At 56.2% G+C, this 22,845-nt stretch overlaps 1 protein-coding gene across 1 annotated transcript in view; it reads left to right on the plus strand.

The window, feature by feature from the left end:
- The window catches only part of SDC3 (syndecan 3), a 37,722-nt gene extending 15,433 nt beyond the window's left edge, over nt 1-22,289 (plus strand). The window contains exons 2-5 of the mRNA XM_004266559.4: nt 12,991-13,108; nt 14,723-15,336; nt 16,987-17,278; nt 18,242-22,289. Of these exons, the coding sequence (XP_004266607.2) occupies nt 12,991-13,108; nt 14,723-15,336; nt 16,987-17,278; nt 18,242-18,408 (1,191 nt within the window). The 3' untranslated portion in view covers nt 18,409-22,289. The remainder of the gene's footprint in view (nt 1-12,990; nt 13,109-14,722; nt 15,337-16,986; nt 17,279-18,241) is intronic.
- The last annotated feature ends 556 nt before the right edge of the window (nt 22,290-22,845 follow it).

Here is a 22,845-nt window from a genome sequence, read left to right on the forward strand (position 1 = left end):
CACTCAGATGCGTCTCACCGCTAGGGCCTCGCCATCCTCCTGACCCCTTCCCTGGCAGGGACGTATCCTCGTGTCTCTTGCTGAGGGCGGCCAGGGGCCAGCCACATGGACAGAGGGTCTGAGTGGGAACATCCTGGAACCACTGGTGGCTGGAGCTGGGGACACTGGGGTCTAGCGGTGCAGATGGCAGCCAGCCTGAGTTTGGAGTTGCCTCCCTTCTCTTGGGTCCCGCTGGGCAAAGCCTGCTGCTTCCATTGGTCCCACCTGACAAAGTAGCCTTTGGCGAGCACAGGGGAAGCAGTTGCCGCACTGGCCCCTCCCACCTGTGGTCTGCAGAGTCAGTGTTTGCCCTTCGGAGAGAGGTCACCTCCCTCCCATCCGAGCATTTGAGTCCAGGTTCTGCTGTGTGACCTCGGGCAAGTACCTCACCCTCTCTGATCCTCAATCACACATTCATTCTTTTCTTTTTTTCTAAACAACAGCTTTATTGAGATTTAACTCAAATACCCCACAATCCACCCATTTAAAGCATGTAATTAAATGGTTTTTAGTATTTTTACAGCTGTGCAACCATCACCAATATTACTCATTTTTATCACCCCCAAAAGCAACCCTATACCTATTAGGGTTAGAAAAGGGTCACTCCTCTTTTCTTCCCAATCACTCAGCCCTAGGAGTCACTAATCTACTTTCTGTCTCTATGGGTTTGCTTATCTTGGACATTTCATATTAGTGGAATCAAATAGGATGTGGTCTTTTGTGACTGGCTTCTTTCCCTCAGCATAATATTTTCAAGGTTCATCCATGTGGTAGCGTGTATCAAGACCTCATTTCTATTTTTGTTTAATAATATTCCATTGAATGGACACACCACCTTTTATTTATCCATCTATCAGTTGATAGATATTTGGCTTATTTCTACTTTTTGGCTGTTATGAATAATGTTGCATTTTTCTTTAAATATGTGGACATATGTTTTCACTTCCCTTGGATGTATATACCCTAGGAGTAGAATTATTGGACCATATGACTCTATGTTTAACCTTTTGAGGAACTGCCAGACTTATCCAGGGTGACTGAACCATTTTCCATTCCTACCAGTGGTGCATGAGGTTTCCAACTTCTCCACATTCTCTCCGCTACTTGTTATTTTCTGACTTTCTGATCACATTCATTCTTGCATCCATTCATCCCTCAGGTATTTATAGAACACCTGTATTTGACAAGGCAGGGTGCTCACTGCAAAATTGGGGAGAGAATTTATCCATTAAGGAGTTGCTTAGAAGATTCAGTGGCACCATAGCTGTAAAAACCTCCATGCGCTTAGTGACAGGAGATAAAGATTATCAAGGGGAGAAGCTGAGGGTGGTCAGGGAATCATGGGACCCCGTGAGAGCAGAGGAAGAGAGAAAGGAATCTGTGTGTTTTGACCACCTTCTCTGTGTCAGAACCTTTGCTTCAGTTCTCATGACCTTCTGGGCTGTACTGTTGTCCCGTTTGCTTGCCCCAAGGTCGCTCGGCCAAGAGGTAGCTAGGCTTTGGGCTGAGATCCTGTTTGGATAATCTCATTTAATCCTCCCAACCCTTTGAGGTTGGTACTATTATTATGTTCATTTCATAGGAGAAGAAAATGAGGCTCAGAGAGGTGGACTTCCTTGCCCAGGGTCACATAGCCGCTGAGGGCCAGTGCTGGGATTTGGACCCAGGCAATCTGGCTTCAGAGCTCCTGCTTACTGCGAGGTCCCACCTGTCTCCCAGGATGCAGGACATGAGGGTGAGGGCTGGGGCATCCGTCTGCCCCTATATCTCAGAGAGTGTTATCTGGGGCTGGAGGTGGCCTTGGAGGTGAATGTGACCCTAGGCAAGCCTCTGGGGCCTCCTCCAGTTTTTTTTCTGACTCCTTGCTCTAGGCCTCAGTTTCCCATCTAGGTGATGGTGGTGGTGGCCCTGGAGGCCCCCATGACTCATGCTGAGTCTGGTTTGTTCTGGCCCTTGAAATGGAGCAGCTCAGAAGCCAGCAGAATAGGCCTGGGGTGAGGAGCTATATCTCCACTGTTTGTGAGTTTGTGCTGGTTATAAATAATCTGGCAAACGGGAGGGTGACGGAGACCACAGCCGGACTCCTCAGGAGGCCGAGCCTGGATACAGTCACACACAGACGGGCACATTTCGTGTGTGTGTGTGTGTGTGTGTGTGTGTGTGTGTTGTGTGTTCTCAGGGTGTGTGCCTAGCATGTGCCTGGGGAGGCTCTGGGGAGGACGGAAGAACTGTGTGGTGTCCCAGCACAGCTAGAAGGACTGGGCCTGCCTCGAGCTGACTCAGCAGGGTCTGTCTGGTTTCCTGGAGGCCCAGCAGAACCCCAGGGCTGGTGAGATCTCTGGGGCCTCTGCCCCTGGCTTCAGGTGGCCCCTAAGATCTGGGAGAGGTGTCCTGTGCCCTTTGAGCTTGCCTTTCCTTAGGTCCTATCCTGTGGGATGAGAACCAGACACACAGCATTGGGTCTCTCTCTGCTCTCCCAGGCCCTTCCCCGTCACCAGTCCCCCCCGGTAATGCCTTGCTCCCCTTAACTCCATCTTGACTCACCAGCTGAGTTCTCTGTAACCTCCAGCAAGTTGCCTGGCCTGAGACTATGGAGTAAGGAGGCCCATTTCACCTGGTCCTATCTGTAAGGGGCCTGGCGTTAAGTAGGTGCTCAGTAAATGCTACTGTCCTTCCAGCCCAGGCCTGGTTGTAAAGTGGCCAGAACTGTAGGCTCTGCTGGGAACCTGCTGTCTTGCATGTTTTTGTACATAATTTGCATAGTTGTTTTATGAAAAAACTGCTGGGATCAGTCTCAGCCTCTCTTCCCTCCTCCCGGGGCAGTTGGAGCCCTGGTTGGATTTTGGAGGGACCAGAGAGAACTTTGGATGGGGAGACTGAGGCCAGAGGACAGGGTCCTGCCCAGGATAGTGATTAGAAAAGTAGGTAATGTGGGTCTGTAAGGGTGATCCCATTCACGGTATTCACTGAACAAATATTGATGGAGGCCAACTGTGTCCCACTCACTGCCACCAGGAGCTTTTGGAGGGGGAGATAGGCATTAGACAAGGAAGTAAGTAAACAAGCTAACTTCAGGCAGTGGTGAGCTATGAGGAGTAAGCCTGGTGTTGACAGTGATGGGGTGTGTGGGGAGGTCACGTGGATGCATTTGGTGGTCAGGGAGGGCCTCTCTGAGGAGGTGAGCTTTGAGTAGGGACACCAAGTCACGCCCCAGCACTTACTAATTGCCTAATAACTGCTCATCATGTCACAGATGGTCTTGGTGTGTTGGGAATCATCATTCCCATTTCATAGGTGGGTAAACTGAGGCCCAGTGAGGTGAAGGAACTTGACCAGAGCTCTCTGGAAGCCAGGACCAGAACATCTAACCCCACACTGGGTTGTTCTGGGAAACGTGGGCCCTTGCCGAGTCTGTTGGCAGGGATGGTTGCAGAGCCTGGAGACTCAATCCCAGGGGCACCTGCTGGTGAGTCATGGGGTGGTGGGTGGGGCTGCTCAGTGGATCCGGGCCACCTGTCATGGGAACAGGGCTTGTCTTCCATTTCTTCTCATTCCCAGACAGTCCATCTCTCTGTCTGTCTCTGTGCAGGGTGCTGGGGAGGGTGGGGTGGTGGTGTGTAGACTCTGAAGCTGCCAGCCACCCACCCCGAGGAAATTCCTGGTGGGGGAGACTGGTGAGGACTGGGTGTGTGCTACAGTGTGCAGAGCAGGGTCCTTAGGGTTCAGCTAATCCAGGGGTTCAAATCTGGCTCCATTGCTGTGTGACTTTGGGCTAGTTGCTTCACCTCTCTGAACTTTGGTTTGCCCATCTGTGAAATGGGGACAATAATCTCTCACCAGTAAGATGTGAAGAGAAATGGGGCCCTGTGCATACAGTGAGTGCTCCTCTGTGGGAGCTGTAACGGTTGTTCATGGTCAGGGAATAACGGCCCCAGGCCTTCTACAAAAAAACATCCTGCTGTGTCCCCACTGGTGGTTTAACAGCCTCCTCAGTCTTCTCATCTGTAGATGGGGACAGTAGTACCTGCTTCCCAGGGTGGCCAAGTGCATTCCATGAGAATCTGGTAGAAGGGGCCCACTGGAGTGATGGGAGATGGTTGGTGGCCCCTCCTTCCCCAGTAAATGACAACACAGTGGAGGCAGAGTCCCCAAGAAGGGACTTCAGAACAGGCAGGTGGTTGGCATGCGGCAGCCTCACAGGGGAAGCAATGTTTGAGCTTCCTGAGCACATCCCTGTCTTGTTGACTGTGGGTCACCGGGTGTCTAGAATAGTGCCTGGTACACAGTAGGTGCTTAATAGATATTGCTTGTACTGACTTTCTGGTGGAGTAGGTGCTGGTCAGGCAGAGATGTGGAAGGGTGTTCAGGAAGCAGGAACAGCATGTGCAAGGCCTGGAAGGAATCCATAAAGGATTCAGTGTGGGAGGAGCATGGGAGCTGGGCAGCTGGGGGCCTCAGTGGGTGGTCCTGCTCTCAGACACAGCCTTGGGGACAGGAATAAATGAGCGGTGTGAGTCAGGGTGGCCGAGAAGGTGATGCTAGAGGGCAGGTGGCTGGGATGGATGGAGCAGTGACAGTGGGGGGCGGGGGGGGGGCGGGGAATGCCCCAGCCCTGAGTTGAGGAGAGGGCTGGTGTTCCCAGGGTTGCGCTGCCATCCTCTGTCCAGGTATAGGTGACAAGGGTGAGCAGCTGTAGGGTGGCCAGCCTGCACCCTGGCTGGGGCCGGCGGGGCTGGTGGGCCGGGAGCTAGGCTGATGGAAGAAGTTGGCGGGTGGCCCGTGGGCGAGGTGTCTGAGCGCTGTAAGCCAACCGTGGCGGCCAGCCGGTGAATGCCGGGGGAGGGAACCGGGCTCTGCTAAGCCAGCCAGTCTGCAGTGAGGTGCAGCTACGGAGCTCCGGGCCACTGGGCCTGCCAGCTCCCTTGGAGGCTTTTGTGTTCACTTCCTTCCTGCTGGTTCCTCTGTTTGCTCCTAACTCACGACCAGCCCCAGTGGGGTCTCAGCAGAAGGAAGGGGCCAAGGAGTTTCAGAGACCAGGGCACTGCGGGCATGGGGACTCAGAAAGAGCGTGCTAGTTCTCATAACAAAAGTACTCTTGAGTTTATTGTAGAAAGTTTGGAAAATACAAACAGGTCCCGAGTAAAAAATGAAAAACTACCTGTAATCCCACCACCCAGAGAGAGCCTCTGGGAACCTTTAGTCTTAGAATTCAGTGTTTAGAAATACACTTTGGTACTGAGTTCATTAAAACAGGATCAAGTTCTACGTATTTTTTTTTATAACCTATTTTTAAATTTAATGATAATAGTATTAATAGCCAGCATTTATGGAGCAGTTCCTTAACGTGTGGGCACCTGGAGTCTCCTACAGTGAACCCCAGGAGGTGGCTATTGTTATCTTTGTTTACCAGGAAAACCAGGCCGAGAGAGTTAAGTACCTGTCCGAGGTCACCCAGGTATTGAGAGACAGAACTGTTTGTATGATCCTATCAACAGCTGTGCTGCATTGCCTCTTGACAACCAGAGTGTACATTCTCCTGTCCTTGCATATTCTTTGAAACAAGTAAAAAAAAAAAGCCTTTCGTTATGCATTTATGCCTTTTAATGACTTAGACAGTGTGGATTTGTGAAAACACAGTTCTTGATAGCTGCATAATACTCCATGTCGTGGTTGTGCCCTAAGTTATTTAACTAGTCGTCTGATATTGGGAATGTAGGTTATTACCCCTTTTTCTCTCTTATAAATAACACTGCCCTGGCTCTCTTTGACCTGAGGGCTGAATTCTTGGACACCCAGAGTGTCCAAATCAGAAAGGCACTTAGAGCACCAAGCTGACAACGGGTTCATTTCCCAATGGGGCAACGGAAGTGCAGAGAAAGGGGGAGGGGGCTTGTCTGGGTCTGGGAGGCTGCGGCCTCCTGAGCCAGGATGCTGCTAGCTCTCTCGTCCAGTGTTGATGAGAGCAGTGCCACCATGGGGAAGGGGGTTCTGGAGAGGATGGTGGGAGCACAGGGGTGGGTAGTGGCGAAGGTGATGGGGGTGGTGGGCTGGGGCTGATGGAGTAGGGGTGTGGGGTAGGGAGGGCTCTGCTGTCGGGAGGTCTCTTGCAGAGCAGTTGGCTCAGGTGGGATGGACCCAGAGGGGTGTTTCCTGCCCTCTCAGTTGCCCTTGTGGGCGGTCTGGGGGTGGGTATTTGGAAGAAGGGTGGTGGGAGGGTGAGTGGGTGACTGTGTGTCTGGGCTTTGCTGATTGTTTTGGGTGGGGGGGTCTGTCAAGTGGGCCTCCTCAGCCCTTCCTCCCCCTGCTTCTCCTCCAGACCCCTCTGCTCTCTGGGACTTGGGCTCCGTGGCCGCTTCCTGGCCGAAGCAGCCTTCGCGCCCCTCACCCCTCCGGCAGCCAGTGAATGTGGTGGGGGCTCGGTTCCCAGCCAGGGCAGCTGTGGATGGGTAGGGGGTGGAGCCTGAAGCGTCCCCCTTCCTGGTCCAGGCTCTCCATTGTGTAGCCCCCTGGCTGTCCTGCTGCCCAGAGCCTGGCCCCGGCCCACATTCCTGTGGTGACGCTCTGGGTCTCCGGGTTGGAGCTGGTGAGCGTGAGGGGCACTGAGTTCTCACAGGACTGAGGGCCTTTTGGGGACGGGGGCTGGTGGGGATGGAGCCTGTGGGGATCCAGAGGGCTCTGCTGAGACCACCGTGCTTCTGGGAGCTAGTGTTAAGTCACTGTGTGTTGTTGGACAAATCACTTTACCTCTCTGAGTGCTGCTTGACAGGCTAATTCCCCACCACCTGCCCCCCTTATCCCCCTCTCTGAGCCTCAATTTCTACATCTGTAAGAAGGGAGAACTGAACTCAGTCATCACTCAGGCCTGAAGGTAAGAAGAATGTACCACGGTAAGACCCCCGAATGGTTGCTGAGTGCCGGCTGTGTGCTGGGCAGCAGGAGGGCTTCTGGTGCATCATCTTACTTGATGCTCACGACAGCTCCATGAAGAGTATATCATTATTTAACCAAATAGAGGCTCAGAGAGGTTGATTAACTTGCCCAGAGTCACCCAGCAAGCAAGCAGAGCTGGACTTGAACCCAAGACTTGAACCTGAAGCTGGGCTCCCAACCCCTGCTCACATCGCCTCCAGTCACCGGGAGCGTGGAGCCTGCGACTGGCTAATGTGGGGAAGGAAGCTCGGGCAGAATTCGTTATACTTGATTTTATTCTTAGTTTTTGCGGCATGATTAGCACTGCACAGGGTGCCGGGCTCCTGGCCCACCTACAGCTGACCTAATTTGTGTGTCCGCGCCTGTTTCTGTAGCTCGCCCTTCCTCTCCCCGCATCCAGCCTCTCCTTTTTTCTTTCTCTGCATTCTCCCCTGCTTTGTGGCTTTGGCGATGCCACTTAGGCTCTTTGGGCAGGAATAGCCTCATCTGCAGCATGGGTGTAATCATCCCGATTCTACTCCCCTCAGGAGGCTGGTGAGGCTTAAATGAGATAAAAGCTTCAGAATTCATAACGGAAGTATTAACATGTACCTAACGATAATCACAGCTACATTTATTTATTCAGCTCGCAGTGTTGGGTTCTGTGCTCAGCCCCTTACCTGCATGATCTTATTTGATCCTCACGGCACCCGTATGAGTCACATACTGTTATTAGCATCCCCATTTTACAGATGAGAAAACTGAGGTGCCAGGAGACTCAGTGGCTTGCCTGATGTCCAATGGGTAGTGAGGGAAGGAGCTGATTTATTCTGGCTTTAACCTCTGTGTTATCCTGTTTCTCTGGGAAGGCTCATGATGGGGGCAGGGGCAGGTGGAGGGAGCTGGGCATGAAAGACCCAGACTTCTGGTCTCCAAGGAGGGCTTGGAAGGAGGCTGGGGGCCGGAGGAGGGAGCCGGAGGAGGGAGATGCCCTGCCTTTCTACCTGAACATGTCCCCCCCACCCAGCCCCACTGGAGAGGGATGGCAGTGGAAGTTACCCACGCATCCCAGCAGTTCTAAAACTATGGAGAGGATCAGGTAGGCGTGGGGGCGGGTGAGTGACAGGCAGCTCTGGTCACTGCTGGTCCCATCAGGTCAGAGGGCCTGAGGTACTTCTTTGGGTCAAGGCTGTGGGTCAGCTCAAGGTAGGATGGTGGCAAGGGGGCAGTGAGGAAAAGTGCCAGGGGGTGTGCCAGTCCATTGGGAAAGGTGCCATGTCTCACCCCGGCATTGTAGGTGTGCTTGTACATACCCCAGAGGGAAAGTGTGCATGGTGTGTGTGCACGGTGTGCAGGTGTGGAGGGGAGTGGGATGCAGGTGTTAGGGGCCTGTTGGTGGGTGATTGAGATGGGGTACATGTATGGTGCAGTGGGTGCTTTTTCAGGGATGCATGGGTGGAGCATGTGGGGAGCAGGAGTGGGTATTTGGGAGCATTTGGGGTGTTTGCCATGTGCGGGCGTGTGTATGGTGTGTGGGGGTGTGTATGGTGTGCAGGGGTGGAGGGGTGGTAGTTTTGAGCTGAGATTGTCCAGGGGCTGTGGGTCACAGGTGTAGGAACCCCAGATGAGCAGCAGATTGGGGGCTACCCTGGAGTGTTCGGGGCAAGGGTTCCAGGGGCTAAGGACCCGTGCTCATGTCTCAGCTCTAAACCCCAGCCTCAGTGCCTGCATCTGTGAAGTGGGGATAATAAAATCCTGGGAGGCTGTGATGGTTGAAGGCGGTGGTGCAGGTAGAGTTCTTCCAGCGCCTGACCTGGGACAGGGCCTCCGTAGTGGTGGGCAGAGGCCTCTGGAACCCCCTGAGGACCCTCAGTAGCTCCCCAGGGGAGCTCAGACCTTTACCCACTGCTGGGGGAGCCTCCGGCTGGGTGTCATGGCCGGGACTGGTGGTGGCAGAAAGCAGAAGGTGCAGGGGCCTCTGCAGTGGGCTGTGTGGGGCGTGTGGGGATGTGAGGGTGAGAAAAGATTGTTTACAGGTCGTGAGGTTTTTGTCAGAGTCCGAGGGTGTCGCTGCCATGGGGAATGTGGGCTGTGATATGTGACTCAGGGGGCATGCTTGGACGTGGGGAGGGTTGGTGTGTGCCACAACCCACGGACGTTGTGTGGGGTGTGTTAGGTGAGGAGAGGGGTGCAGCTGTGTGTGTGTTCATCTAGAGAGGTGGCAAACGGGTGAGCCCACGGTGGTATGTGCCAGGCTGTTGTCTGTGAGTTGTGGTGGGTACACAGGTTAGGGTCAGTAAATGTGGATCCTGACTGTGTATGCGTCTGTGCGGGTGTGTGTGCGCGCGCACACTTGGGTTGGGTGTGCAGATGTGCTTATCAGGCATGGGAGGGTGTGTGGTTTACCTGGAGGGGGCACAGTTGAGGGTCAGGGGGAGGCCGGCATTTGAGTTCAGTTCTCCTTTAAGGGAATGGCGTGGATAATTATGCTAATTATGCATGGAATTATGCAAATAGAGAGGTCGTTTGGGGGTCAGAGGCTGTTTTCACCGTCCTCTGGCATTTGTGACTTCTGAGGCTTTCCCTGCTGCCTCCCAGGCTCAGTTCCCCACCCCCCCCCCCCCCTCCTGTCTCCTCTCTCCTCTCTGTAGCCCTAGTAGCTGCAGCTTCCAGCACCCCTGTAGTGTTCCTGGGAGGTCCCGGTGAGCCCTGGTCCCCCAGGGAGGGGTACAGCTGGCACTGAGTAGACTCGGGGAGGGGGCTGGGCAAGATGGCATCATGCACCCCACCCCCACCCGCCAGGTCTCAGGTGTCCCGGTGTTAAGCTTCCCAGGGTGAGCTCAGGGGTGACTGGGTTGTTGTTGGCCATCACCCCTTCTACCCCATCTGGGGGCTGCTTATTATTTGGAAAGAATGTTCTCTTGGATGTAGGCTTGGAAAATCACTGAGGTGGCCCCTTCCCCAGCTTTGTCTGATGAGCGTGAGGCTAAATTAAGATGTGAGAGAATTCTCTCCCTCAGCCTCCCACTCTTGCCTTCCCTTTCTCTCGCACACCCAGTCCTCCCTCCACTCCCTCCTCCCTGTCCCCCCACACCGCCCCTCTGACCCCCTGGCTTCCCTCTGTCCTTGCATCTCTGTCTCCATCCAGTGTCTCCCCCCACCCCCATCATTCTCTCTGTTCTTCCATGATCTCTCCCTTTCCTGTCCCCCCCCCCAGTCTCTGTGGGGATCTGGAGCTCCTGGTCCTTAGCATGGAGGAGATGGTTGTCATGGTAACGGTTGTCATGCCGATGGCTACTGAGCTAGGGATGAATAGTATCTAGGTGAGAGCTACCTGAGTGGAGGCTGATGGGTTCACAGGAGGTTCCATACTCGTCTCTGAGCCTCAGAGCTGCACAGTGTGTGCCCCCATCTAGTGCCCGCCCCCATGCATGTGCCTGTTTGCACCCAAAGGCACGCCAACACGCGGGGCCTCTCTCTGCCTTTAGGTGAGTGTGTGTCAGGGTGTGTCTGTATGTGTTCTTTCTATGTCTCTGGGTGTGTCATTTCAAGGGCCTGTGTGGCTTTGCAGGGTATTAGGGGCTGGTGTGTGGTGCTGGTCACTGTGGAATCATGAGGACACCCTGTTTTGGCCCCCGCATTTACCCCACTTTGGGGTTCCCCTGGGACCACAGACTTCTTAGAACCCCTCCTCCCAGCTAAAGGGCTTCCAGCCTTCCCTGGCTGCCTGGAAGGATGGAGAGACAGTGAAGATGGACCTGCTCAGGAGAGGCAGTCTGAACCCCGTCCCTGCTCAGTCCCCATCCTGCTGCATGTCTCTGGCTTCAGGCTACTTGCCTAAGAATGGAGCAGAAAGTCTCCAAGGGACCCCAGCTTAGTTGGCCCAGGTGGTAGAGGCTGGTAGTGTGGGAGCTTCTAGCCCCCTCACCTCAGGTCCTGGGGCTTTGTTCTTCTGGGAAGTGGGAGCAGAGATGGGAGCTGGGGAAGGTTGGATGGTAGCTGTTCTGAGCTCCTGAAATGTCTAAAACGGAGGAAGACCCAGCAATTAGTCACAGAGCAATTACTCTAATTGTTCCACTCCATGACTCACTGGTAGCAAGTAAATACTGATTAATTCATTATTTTGAGACTGTGTGTGCGTGTGTGTGTGGTAACGGGTATGGTGGGGGGAATCTCCTGGCTCCCTGCCCTGGCCTCCTGCCCTGCGTGGCCTGTGTAGGGCTTTGGAGCAGGTGGTCGAGGCTCGGGGCTGGAAGCCAGAATTGGGATCCTCTCTCTAGCTCCATAGGAACTCCAGAAGGGGGCCTGTCAGGGGTGGGAGTGTGAGAGTCTGAGCAGAGATCACAGCGCCAGTCCAGCCCCTCTCCTGCTCACACACCTTCTATGGCTCCCCATGTCAGTCCAACAGTAGTGACATTCAGACTCCACCTCACACCCGCTGAGCCGCCAAGTTCTGTTTTCACAATATTCTGATGTGCAGTCAGGATAAAACATGACCAGTTTCCAAGATAAAAGTCACCAGCCAAGCACTGAGAGCCTGTGATGGACGGGGCTTCCCCAAACTCAACTCCAGCCTGTCTCTGCCCCACCCCTGTCCCGGGAATTACATCCCCCAATTCCAAGCCTGTTCCCTAACAGATACTTCCTGATACCTACTGTGTGTCTGACGCGGTCTTGCCTCCATCGAGGTGTAGTTTAGTGGGGGTGGGAACAGTCACAGAAAAAGTATATACCCAAAGCCAGCACCGCTCACAAGTAGTGGTAGTTGTGAATTCAGAAGCACAGGATGCTCTGAAGGATCAAAGCAGGAGGGCTTCTCAGAAGAAGCGATGGGGAGCGGAGTTAGCTGGTGGGAAGCTGGAGGATGAGGGGGTGGGAAGGTAGGGTGTTCTCTTGGAGGGAACAGCATGAGTGAAAGAGGCGGGAGAGACCATGTTCCAGGAACAGACAGGGGCCCGGTGGTAGGAATCCAGTGATTGCAGGGGTTCTGAGGGACCCTGGATGAGGCTGTCAGTCCCAGCTGTGGTGGCATAGGCTGTGCTTCCCCACCTTGGAACTTTTGCTTATCCTGTTATCTCTGCTTGAGATGCCTTTCTCTCTCTATTTCAGTTGCTTAAGATCCAAGTGCTAATCCTTTAGATCTGAGCACCAGGTCATCTTTGTCTGTAAGCTCTCAGGGGGCAGGGACTGTGGCTGGGCTCAGTCTGGATCCAGGGTCAAAAGTGTGGTTGGGGGTTTTTGCTCCTGTCTTGGATGCCCTTAGGGCTGGCTCTGAGCCCGGGGTTGCAGTGGGGAGGGATGGTCCAGGCCCAGGAGCCACAGCACCTGGCCTTCCCAGGTTCTGATTTTGGGGGGAGTCTTGGGTCTGGAGAGCAGGACCCTGGGAGAAGCCCCTCTCACGCCTGCAGACTCTCAGGAGACCCTTGGCAGAAGTGAAAGCGGCATCCGTGCCCTGAGCTGACTCTCGGCATTGAGATACTTTGGGGGGAGTGTAGACAGGGGGGCTGACTTTGGTTTGGGGAGGACCCAGGGCTGGAGCCCACTCCCTTCTCTCCCTCCCCCACTTATCCAAGGTACTTCCCTCCCAGAACCCCAAACCTCCGCAACACCCATGTCTATCTAATGGGACTAATTGCCCTATCTTTGGGATTTTGAGGTGTGAGACTTTGGGTCCCTAGCAGAGTCCGAACCTTATCATTCACGTGCTCTCTGGTGACCTGGGGCAATGGGGCCTCCCTCCTCTCCACGCTGGAAGGGGTCAGATGGTGCTGGCCACACCGAGGGTGCTGCTAACTGGGCTGAGAACCTGCTGCTCTGAGGTGCACTCAGCACATATTAGCGTGCTGCATGCTCACAACAACCCAACAAGGCAGGAAGTGGTAGTCCGGCTTACTTCGGCTCTCTGTTTACCCCCGTGGAGGCCACATCTGATGCTGTCCCTCCATTGTCACTTGGCCCATGAGGGTGTCTGTGGTTCCTCTGGGCATGTCCAGGCTGCTGGCCTCAGGTGCTGAGCTCTGTGCCCGACTCTGCCCTCCCCAGGCTCAGCGCTGGCGCAGTGAGAACTTCGAGAGGCCCGTGGACCTCGAGGGCTCTGGGGACGATGACTCCTTCCCCGATGATGAGCTGGATGACCTCTACTCCGGGTCGGGCTCGGGCTGTAAGTACCCCCTTCCCTTTCCCTGCATGTTGTGTCAGCAGTGCCAGTCTGCCTCCAGTGCCCCATCCGAGGCTGCGATGGCAAGGAAGAGGAACCCTCGCAGGCTCAGTTAAATGGTGGCGTAGGGGAGGGGGGGTCAGGCAGGGGGAGCTCATGGACCTCAAGCACAGGAAGGGCAGGCCACTCTTCCTGGGGTGGAACCAGGGCCTGGAGGCCTCAGAGCCTAGCATTCCCAGCTCCCCACTGCTTCTGTCTCTGCATCTCTCTGTGCACTGCTTGGGTCCCCTGCAGACCTCCGGCCTCTGACAGGGAACACAGACGCCCCTCAGTAACGTAGTTTTCAGTACTGTTGTGACCACTTGGAGGAACTCAGTAGCCCCTTTTCAGTTGCAGTGGCCGATCCCCAGCAGAGGCCATTTGATTGGCTCAGCTTAGGCCAGGTGGCCCCCTTCTGTCCAATCAGCGGTGGCCAAGGGCAGGGTTAGGGCAGTGAAGGAAAATGGCAGGTACCTCCTGTGGTGCCTGGGACAACCCAGTTCCGGGGCCCCGTCCAGAAAGGCCAATAGAGTAGCGTGAGATCAGGGAGGCACACTGAGTTCGAATCCCACTTTCGCTACTAAATAGCTGTGCCACCTTTAGCCGTTTTCCCTCTTTCAATCTATTCTTATCTGTGAATGGTGATAAATATGCCTTCTCAGAGCCTCTGGAAGGCTTCAGTTTAAGACATCAGGGTCTGGCACAGAGAAGGAGCTCTAAAAATGGTAGTAAAAAGGGGTGTGTGTTGAGATCGGGCCCCCTGAGGGGGCAGGACGAGCCTAACGGATGGTAGGGGTCTGTGCGCTTTGGAACTGGCCACGTACAGTTCCTTGCCTCTAGTCTTCCCACTTTAGCCCACTCCTGTAAGCCTCTTGTGAGTTAATCTTCATGAAATCCATCCCGATGGGTCACATCTCTACTGCCAAACCTCCTCCCCACCCCTCCTCTGCCTAGTTCAGGCCCCTGGGAGCTGCTGTGGCCTCTCTCTCTCTCTCTCTCTCTCTCTCTCTCTCTCTCTCTCTCTCTCTCCCCTCATTTTCTCCCGAGGCCCTCCCTTCACTTGTCCTGGCTTGGAGTCCGGAGTGGGAGAGGCTTGTTCTCCCTCTTGCTCTCTGCCTGTGCCTCCGAGGGAGCCTTAGTTTACCCACCATGTGTGTTCATGTAGGTTGTACCCATGTCTGACTCTTCCCAGAATGCCACTCCCCTCTCCCCCTCCTCCCTGCAACCTCCAGCAAGATTTGCAGCCAGTAGGTCCTGAGTTGCCACTGCCTGGATTCAACCTGCTGGAAGCTCCAGGCTGGGTGGGCTGGAATAGTCAGGGAAGGCTTCCTGGAAGACATGGTCCCTTAGAATTTTTGGCTAGGCAGAGAAGAGTTGGGGAACATTCACTGGCTGTCAGCCAGCTGGTAACCGTTGGCTACATTGTGCCTTCCTCCTTTCCCTCATCCTGTCCTGGGAAAATTATGCCAAGTGTGAGGGTTGAGAGCCCCCCATCTCGATGGCCATTGCTACCTGGGATCCTCATGCCCCTCAAATCACCCAGCTCCCGAGCTCTCTCCTCTCCCCCTCACCCCCCAGACTTCGAGCAGGAGTCGGGCCTCGAGACAGCCATGCGGTTCAGCCCAGATGTGGCCCTGGCAGTGTCCACCACACCCGTGGTGCTGCCCACCGTGGACATCCAGCCTGTGGGCACCCCGTTTGAAGAGCTGCCCTCTGAGCGCCCCACCCCAGGGCCAGCCACCAGCCCCCCATTGGTGACCGAGGTCCCAGAAGAGCCCAGCCAGAGAGCCACCACCATCTCCACTCCTACGGCAACCACTGCTGCCACAACCACAGGGACCCCAGCTGTGGCCACAGTGCCCGCCACAGTGGCCACCGCCGCCCCCAGCATCCCTGCAGCACCTCCTTCCACGGCCACCACCTCCATCGTAAGGACCACCGGCATACGGAGGCTTCTGCCTCTTCCACTGACCACGGCAGCCACAGCCCAGGCCACCACCCCGGCAGTACCCTCACCTCCCACCACAGTGGCTGTCTTGGACACAGAGGCCCCAACACCCAGGCTGGTCAACACAGCTACCTCCAGACCAAGGACCCTTCCCAGGCCAGCTACCACCCAGGAGCCTGACATCCCTGAGAAGAGCACCCTGCCCCTGGGGACCACTGCCCCTGGACCCACGGAGGTGGCTCAGGTGAGTGGGTGGGGAGAGGACAGGGAATCAGAGCAGAGGAGGGTGGGTCAGGGCCTGGGGGAGGGAGGACGGAGCTGGGCAGGGGTGAGATCTAGGAGGTTCTGAAGATGAGCCAGACAGGGATGGGGAGGGTAAGATAGGCATGAGGCCGGAGGGCCAAGGCTGGGGGTGAGTTACAGGACGAGGAAAGAGATTGAGATGGATGGGGATGGAAGAGGGACCAGGCCTGGGTCTTTAGATGTTAGGACAAGACATCAATGGGGAAGGAGCTGGGTTGATGTGGGGAGGGGCCAGGGGCCTGTGTGTTCTGATTAAAAGCACAGACTCAGGAGCCTCGCAGCCTGGGTTGGAATTCTTCCACTGCCATGTGCCTTCAGGAAGTCACTGATCCTTTTTATACCTTTGTCTCCATATCTGTGAAAAGGAGAAAATCATAGAATGCAAATCATAGGGTTGTGAGAATTAAGTTTCCCAACATATCCAAAGTGCTTAGAACAGTGCCTGGCAATACTAAGTAAGCTAAAAGTTTCACTTTTGTTATCGTCATCGTTGTTATTATCCATCTGAGGGGGATTAAGAGTGGGGCTGTGTGAGAGGAATACTGCATCTTACATTCGTGGAGTGCTGCCTGGGTGGCAGGCTCAGTGCTGAACACGTTACCTGTGCCATCTCCTCTCCCCCTCACACTCACCCCACGGGGTGGCACTGCCGTCATCCTCCCTTAAAGGTGAGGCCCCTTTCCAAGGCTTCACAGGCAGCAATGGCAGACTGAGGATTTGAACCTGGCAGTCAGCTCCAGAGCTCCTCAGGTGTGTGTGTGTGTGTGTGTGTGTGTGTGTGTGTGTGTGTGTGTGTGTGTGTGTGTGTGTGTGTGTGTGTGTGCGCGTGTGTGTGTGTGTGTGTGTGTGTGTGTGTGTGTGTGTGTGTGTGAGACCAGGTTGCTGGTGCAGCCTCTGCTCACGGCCTTTCCTCGGCCTGGACACCAGACCCACGCTCTCCAGGCCCACTTGTGAAGCAGCTACATCCCTGCCATGATCCTAACTCTGGTCCTGCCTCCATGTGGTGGGAGCCATTGAGATCTGTGGTGCTCTTAGACTGACCTTCAGGCTAAGGGACTCACACCTGCCCTAGGCACATGGATCCAGGATCAGGCCCACGTATTTAAGAGCTGCACCCAGCTGTCCCCAAGCAGCAGTCCCTGATAGGAACCCCCTAAGGATTGTTAGAAAGGCAGCTGGAGAAGGAAGTAATGGAGATGGGGTGGGGACCGGGATGTGTCCAGGGTGAGAATAGAGGCAGTGTAGTATAGTGGTTAGGAACACAGATTCTGGAGTTGGATAGATCTGGATTTTAGTTCTGCTTCTACCACTTACTAGCTGTGTGTCCTTGGGCAAGTCATTTAACCTCTCTGGGCCTATTTCCTGCTCTATAAATTAGGGGTAATGATACCTCCTTTATGAGGATATTGTGAGGATAAAACGCCCATGATGTGCTTAGCACAGGGCCTGGCACATGGCGCATGCTTACTGAGTGTCAGCCCCACCTGGGAAGTGGCGTGGTGGCAGTGGGCTTGTGTGCATGTGTGTATGGCTGCGCTGTGGCAGGGGGTGCTGGGGCCTGGCTCCTGGGCTCATGCTACCCTCCCTACAGACCCCAACTCCAGAGTTCTTCCTGACCACGATCCGGGATGAGCCAGAGGTGCCAGTGAGTGGGGGACCCAGTGGGGACTTTGAGCTACCGGAAGAAGAGACCACACAACCAGACACAGCCAATGAGGTGGTGGCTGTGGGTGGGGCCGCGGCCAAGCCGTCACCTCCACCTGGGACGCTGCCCAAGGGTGCCCGCCCAGGCCCCGGCCTCCTGGACAATGCCATCGACTCGGGCAGCTCGGCGGCTCAGCTGCCCCAGAAGAGCATCCTGGAGCGGAAGGAAGTGCTCGTAGGTGAGACTTGGGGCCTGGGAGGAGCCCAGAGGGGGCAGCTGGTGGGGCTTCAGTTTGCCCTCTAGGAACCCAGGAGGGAGGGTAGGGTGTGGGTTTCCTAGGAGCCTAGTTTCCTAGGAAGGGAAAGCTGGGGACTCGGGGACCCCAGGATGTACCCTCTGGTTCCTCTTCTGACCTTCCTTATCCCAGGGTCAGACCTCCATCCTACCTCCAGCACTTTCCTCAGCACCCTCCGACCCCTCCTCAGACTCTGCCCTTGACCCCTGCTTCCCTGGACCATGCTGATTCACCCCTCCTGGACTGCAACCTCTGGATCCTAATCCCTGGTCCCATCCTTGGTTTGATCTGCTCCCACCCTTGATGCCAGCCCTGAGGACCTGCCCTTGGCCTTGTCTCCTGAAGAGTCTCTGGATTCATGGTCCAAACCCTGCTCCCCACTTAGGAGCGGTGTGGCCTCAGCCAGGTGCTTCACCTTTCCAGGCTCCCTTTTCCTCATCTGTGGAATGGGGATAATCATTTTGCACTTAATCAATTCTAAGTGCACATCTATTCATATGTTAACCCTTCTGCAGTTGGGATGTGTCCTAGTTTAGATGGCAGAGATTTTTCCATCCTAAGGGTATATAAAACACGGGAGCGTCTTCTGATCGATGGCATCTTACATTTGATGAGGACCGTAGCACAGCACCTCCCTCATAGCACTGTGTGAAGACTCCATGCATTCGTGTGATGAGAACAGGTGATTAGAACAGTGCCAGGCTGCAGTGAGGGCTGTAAAGGGCAGCCAGTGCTGGTGTTTTAGCATTGACTCCAAACTTCACTCCAACTCTGGTCTCAGGTTCGAGATTCCCAGCCCTCTCCCAACTCTTGCCCCCATCCCCCAGGGCCCTCTGCCCTCTCCTCAGGCTCTAAGCTCGTCCCACGCTGCCTCTGGCTCTTGACCTCTGCCCTCTTCCTCCACAGCTGTGATTGTGGGCGGGGTGGTGGGCGCCCTCTTTGCCGCCTTCCTGGTCACACTGCTCATCTACCGCATGAAGAAGAAGGACGAGGGCAGCTACACGCTGGAGGAGCCCAAACAGGCGAGCGTCACATACCAGAAGCCCGACAAGCAAGAGGAGTTCTACGCCTAGCGGAGCCAGAGTGCCTCCCTGTAGCCTCAGCGCCACCCCTGCGCCCACTCCCTGGCCCAGAGCCACCAGTCCCACCCTGGGACTGGGACTGGGCCTGGGAAACAGCCTGGCCCCAGTTCATCTCTGCCACCCTCCCAAGGTCTGCCCAGACTGCCAGCTTCACACAGCTCTTCCCCAAGGGACAGGGAGCATTGCCATCTGCTCCAGACTGTGCCCTTATGAGCTCATCACTTGTTCGCCCCCACCAGCCTGGGGCTTTAGGACCTCATGTCAGGTGGACAGGAGGAAGGAAACTCCTGATTGGCTGGTGGAAGAAGGGGTGGGGCTTAAGCCCCAACCTGGCCCCATGGGACTGACTGAGGTTTCCTTTTGGGGGCAGAGAGGCACTCAGGCTGGTTTCCAGGACAAGCATTTGGCAAACTCAGCCCTTGAAATCATTGAGACACTGCAACCTCTTGCTTCTCTCCCAGGCCCCCTCCCTGCCTGGGTGAGACAGTACCCCTCACCACCAACCTGTGTTGTCCGGGCCTCTCTGGGGTTGTGGGGTCGTTTTCCCTCACCCTTGCCCGTTGCACACGCACCCACAGGCTTCACCTCCTTCCCGGTCTGCCCCTGAGGAATTGGCTTCCCGAGAGCGCTCTGGCAGCCACTGGTGAGGAGGGGCTGGGCTGCTTGGACCTCCTTCCGAGTGGACTCTGCACAGACACTGTCTCCCACATGGTCACACGTATTGTCACACACAGACAAAAACACGCAGTGACAAAATCGTATGCAGTCTTGACCACCCAGCCAATCCAGACATGTCAGAGACACACACGTTCTTCCAAAGAGGTTTATTCATTTCTTACGCGCCCCCAAATGCTTATGACAATGCAAGTCACTAATCATCGTTACCCAGTGGTGATGGTGTGGCCTGCCTCCCTCTCTGCCACACTCCTCCCACCCCCCACCCACCCATACACCTGACACCACACACGTTGCCTCCAGCTTTCAGGCTCACTGGGGAGGGTGCCATTAGGCCAGAACAATCAGCCCATATTGGGTCCCCTGAGGTGCCCTGTCACACTCAGCCCTCACGACACCCTCACCAACCACATTGCCACCGACCCTGGCAGGTCTGATGCAATCCCACGTGGATGCAGTCTCACCCACGCAGCCCCGCTCTCACACTTGGACACTTGCCTTTCCTGGAATGAAGTGCGGTGTGGGGGCCATTGCCAGAAGCCCCCTCAGGACGTTGCACACCTGCTGAGCCTGGCTTCACCCTGCCTGCTTCCCTCCCCTCTGTAGCCTGCAAAGGGCTTGCTTGGGGGCAAGTCCCCCACTTGCTGAGGAAGGCAGACTGGTTCCCGGAATTCAGCCTTGGGCTGGGGAGGGGGCTTGGGTCCCCCAGGACCGAAGGCCCCGGGTCGGGAGGGAGCATGTGGTGGGGCTCCTGGGCTCCCTACATCCCCCTCCTGCTCTGAGCTGGGGTCCGACTCTGCCTCCCAGGACACAAGTCTCCAAAGTGCCTGCGAGGGTGGGCCCTGCGCCTGGGCCCTCTGCGCCCTCTCCCTTTGGCCTTGCCGGGTCCACCTCAGCCCCACCCCTGGGCCCCTGGGGGCCTCCCGTGGACACCTGCCCATTCATTTGGCCAGACAACCTGGCGGTTGTCCTGGCTGCAGCTGGAAGCAGCCCATCCAGACGCACTGCCCCAGGCCGAGGGCTGCGGCCAGGCTGGAGCGGGGGTGTCACAGGCCCCAGCCCGCCTCCCCCGTCTCTGTTACCCTGGCAGATGGGGCCTCTTATGTAGATACTTTAAATGTGGGACCACGAATCTCCTATGGGGGCTGTGCTTGGTGGGGCCTCTTGGAGCCGAGGGATGTGGTCTGAGTTGTGACGGTCTGGGCCTCACACCCCCACCCCTTGCCCACAACCCAGATTCAAGTCAGGAGACCGGGTTTTATTTCTGTTCCCTTTTCAAGAGTCGCTGGCAATAGACTTGTGCAGGGTGAGGGCTGGGGGTGCCTGAGGCGGTGAGGGTGAGGTCCCGGGGAGCTTTGCAGCCTGTCTTTTCCACTGTCCTACTCCCAGGCTGGGGCTCCATCTTTCAGACTCGCAGGCCCCCTGGGCAGGGCCTGGAGGCTGGTGAGGAACCTAGCTGGTCCCACTCTTTGAGGGGCAGGAGTAGGGGGAGGCCTCCTGGGCCCACGATCTGTTGGAGGTGACCTGGCCTCAGTCACCCCTGGAGTGTAAGGGCTGGGGGACAGGAGAGACCAAAGTCCCAGCCTCCCTCTACCCTGCTTCCTGGCGGGCTGCTGTCTTGGGGCAGCAGCTCTGGTGAGAAGGCCTGGGCAGGCCAAGGCTGAGAAGCCAGGGAGCAAGGAGAGGGGATCTGGACCACCCAGGGGAGCTCTGGGATGCTGGGTCTGGGGTAAGAGACCCAGCAGTGGGCACAGCCTCGGCATGGGGCTGGGGCCCGTGGTGGGTGCAGGGTGGAGCACAGGACGGCTGAGCAGGGCGTAGGCTGGCTGGAGTGGGCTCAGAGGGGCTGCATGGGTCCAGCCTGGCCCCAGCAGGCCTAACTCCTCATGCTTTGTGGGCTGGCTTCTAACTTGGGGCCTCCTGGCACCGGCCTTTTCTCTGTGTCCTTAGCATTTGCGAGAAGAGGCCGAGGGCCTCGTTCATGGAGCCCTGGAACCAAGAAAAATGTCCAGGCTTTACCTTCATGAAGTTTCACACCATCCGATCAGCCCAAATCCATCCCAGCCAGCCCAAGTCCAGCGCAGCGATCCCAGAGTGGGCGATCCCAGAGTGGGCGGTACAGAGGACGAGCTGGAGCTCTCCTACGTGCAGTGTGAATGCAGGCCTCACCCTGCCTGGATACATGGTGTGATGCGTGCAGGCCCTGCCCAAACATGTCCCCAGCCACCCCGGTGCTCCTGGGGAGGGTGTCCTGCAGGGCGCTGGCATTGCCGGGAAACGTGGCCAGTTCCAAAGGAAGAGGGAGCGTGTGTGCTTGACAGCCTCCCTGGGGCCTCAGCTGCCAGAGAGTGCAAGGCGGGCTGGGGCCACCCTCAGCTGTGACTCCTAGAGCCCAAGCTCTGTCTCCCCAGGGGGCCAGAGGGATGCCTCCCCCGAAAGGTTGGTCCCCTTGTTCGGAAGCAGATGGGTGGTCACCGGGGCCGAGCCGGGCAGGTCAGCCCCTCCTGGGGTTGGCGAAGCCATCTGTCCAGGCTGCCAAGCTGGGGCCCTGGGCACGGGGAGCAGACACACCTCTGCCTCATGGGACAGGAGTGGGCACTGCCTACTTGGCGCTCCTGAATTTCTTCTCCTGACAGCCACCACCCTGGACTTGCTTCCCCAGGCCTCCTGCCTGTAAATAGAAGCCCACAGACTGTGTACAGATTTACAGAGACGCCGAGGCTGGGCCCCCGAGTTGCCATCTAAGGGCTGATGGCCCCAGCATCCCCCGGGTGCCCACCAGGCAACTCAGCGCACCAGCCCCAGCGTGGCGAATGCATGTAAATATTTTTCGTAGGCAGCAGTGTGGCTCCGGAGAGCCCCCTGAAGACAGTGTCCCTCCTGTGCGTCCCTTCTCCTATACGATCCCTCCAAGGACCCGGCCTGGGGTGGGGGGAGTTTGTCCTTCCCTCCCCCAGGCCTTCCCTGCCCCTTCTCTCCCTCATAACCTGTTTATTAACCATACCTGTCCTGAGTTCATGGCCAAAACTTTAAATACGAAAAAGCGGTGGAAAAAGAAACCAAGGCACCTGCCCCACTGTGGGTGCTCACCTGTCCCAGCCTTGTGAAGGAACTGTGGTTTTTCTGTTTTTTTTTTTTTTTTAACACTTCCTGTGCTGTGCCCATTTATAAGAGGAAATAAAATTAAACCGAAATGATGTCCTGTGGTCAGAGTGTGAGATAAGCATGGAGGTCCTTTGGGGAGGGGCAGCCCACAGTCCCATTTGGGCCTCAGCCACATCCCCCTTTAAAAGAAATTGAGAAGCAAGCAAAGAAAATTGAGCGACAGCCCCTCGCGGGAACCGTTATGGTGAAAGCTGCTCTTGGTTGAGAGTGTTTGGGAAGCCGTGGAGCTGACTGCGGCGAGGCTGAGTGGGCGCTGCGGTTGGGCGGGGTTAGGCTGTGGTGACACCGGGGGCCCTGTGGTCCAGCCCCAGGGGAAGAAGAACTGCGGTTTCCAGCCACAGGAGAGAATCTTGGGACCGCAGGATATTGGAACTGGACTGGCCAAGGCGAGATGTCTTTGGCGTCTAGAGGGCCTGGTTTCAAGCCTAGGGGACGTTTCCGAGCTCTGACTCGAGAAGCTACTTGGCGTGAGGCTCAGTGTTCTTACCTGAGAAGTGAGGTGAGCGTTAACAACACCCCCAAGTACTATGTGAGGGGGAGCACTCGGCACGGTCAGCCTCAGCTCACGGGGTCTTGGATGATGGTGTT

The sequence above is a fragment of the Orcinus orca genome, chromosome 1, assembly GCF_937001465.1.
Source record: "Orcinus orca chromosome 1, mOrcOrc1.1, whole genome shotgun sequence".
Lineage (NCBI taxonomy): Eukaryota > Metazoa > Chordata > Mammalia > Artiodactyla > Delphinidae > Orcinus > Orcinus orca.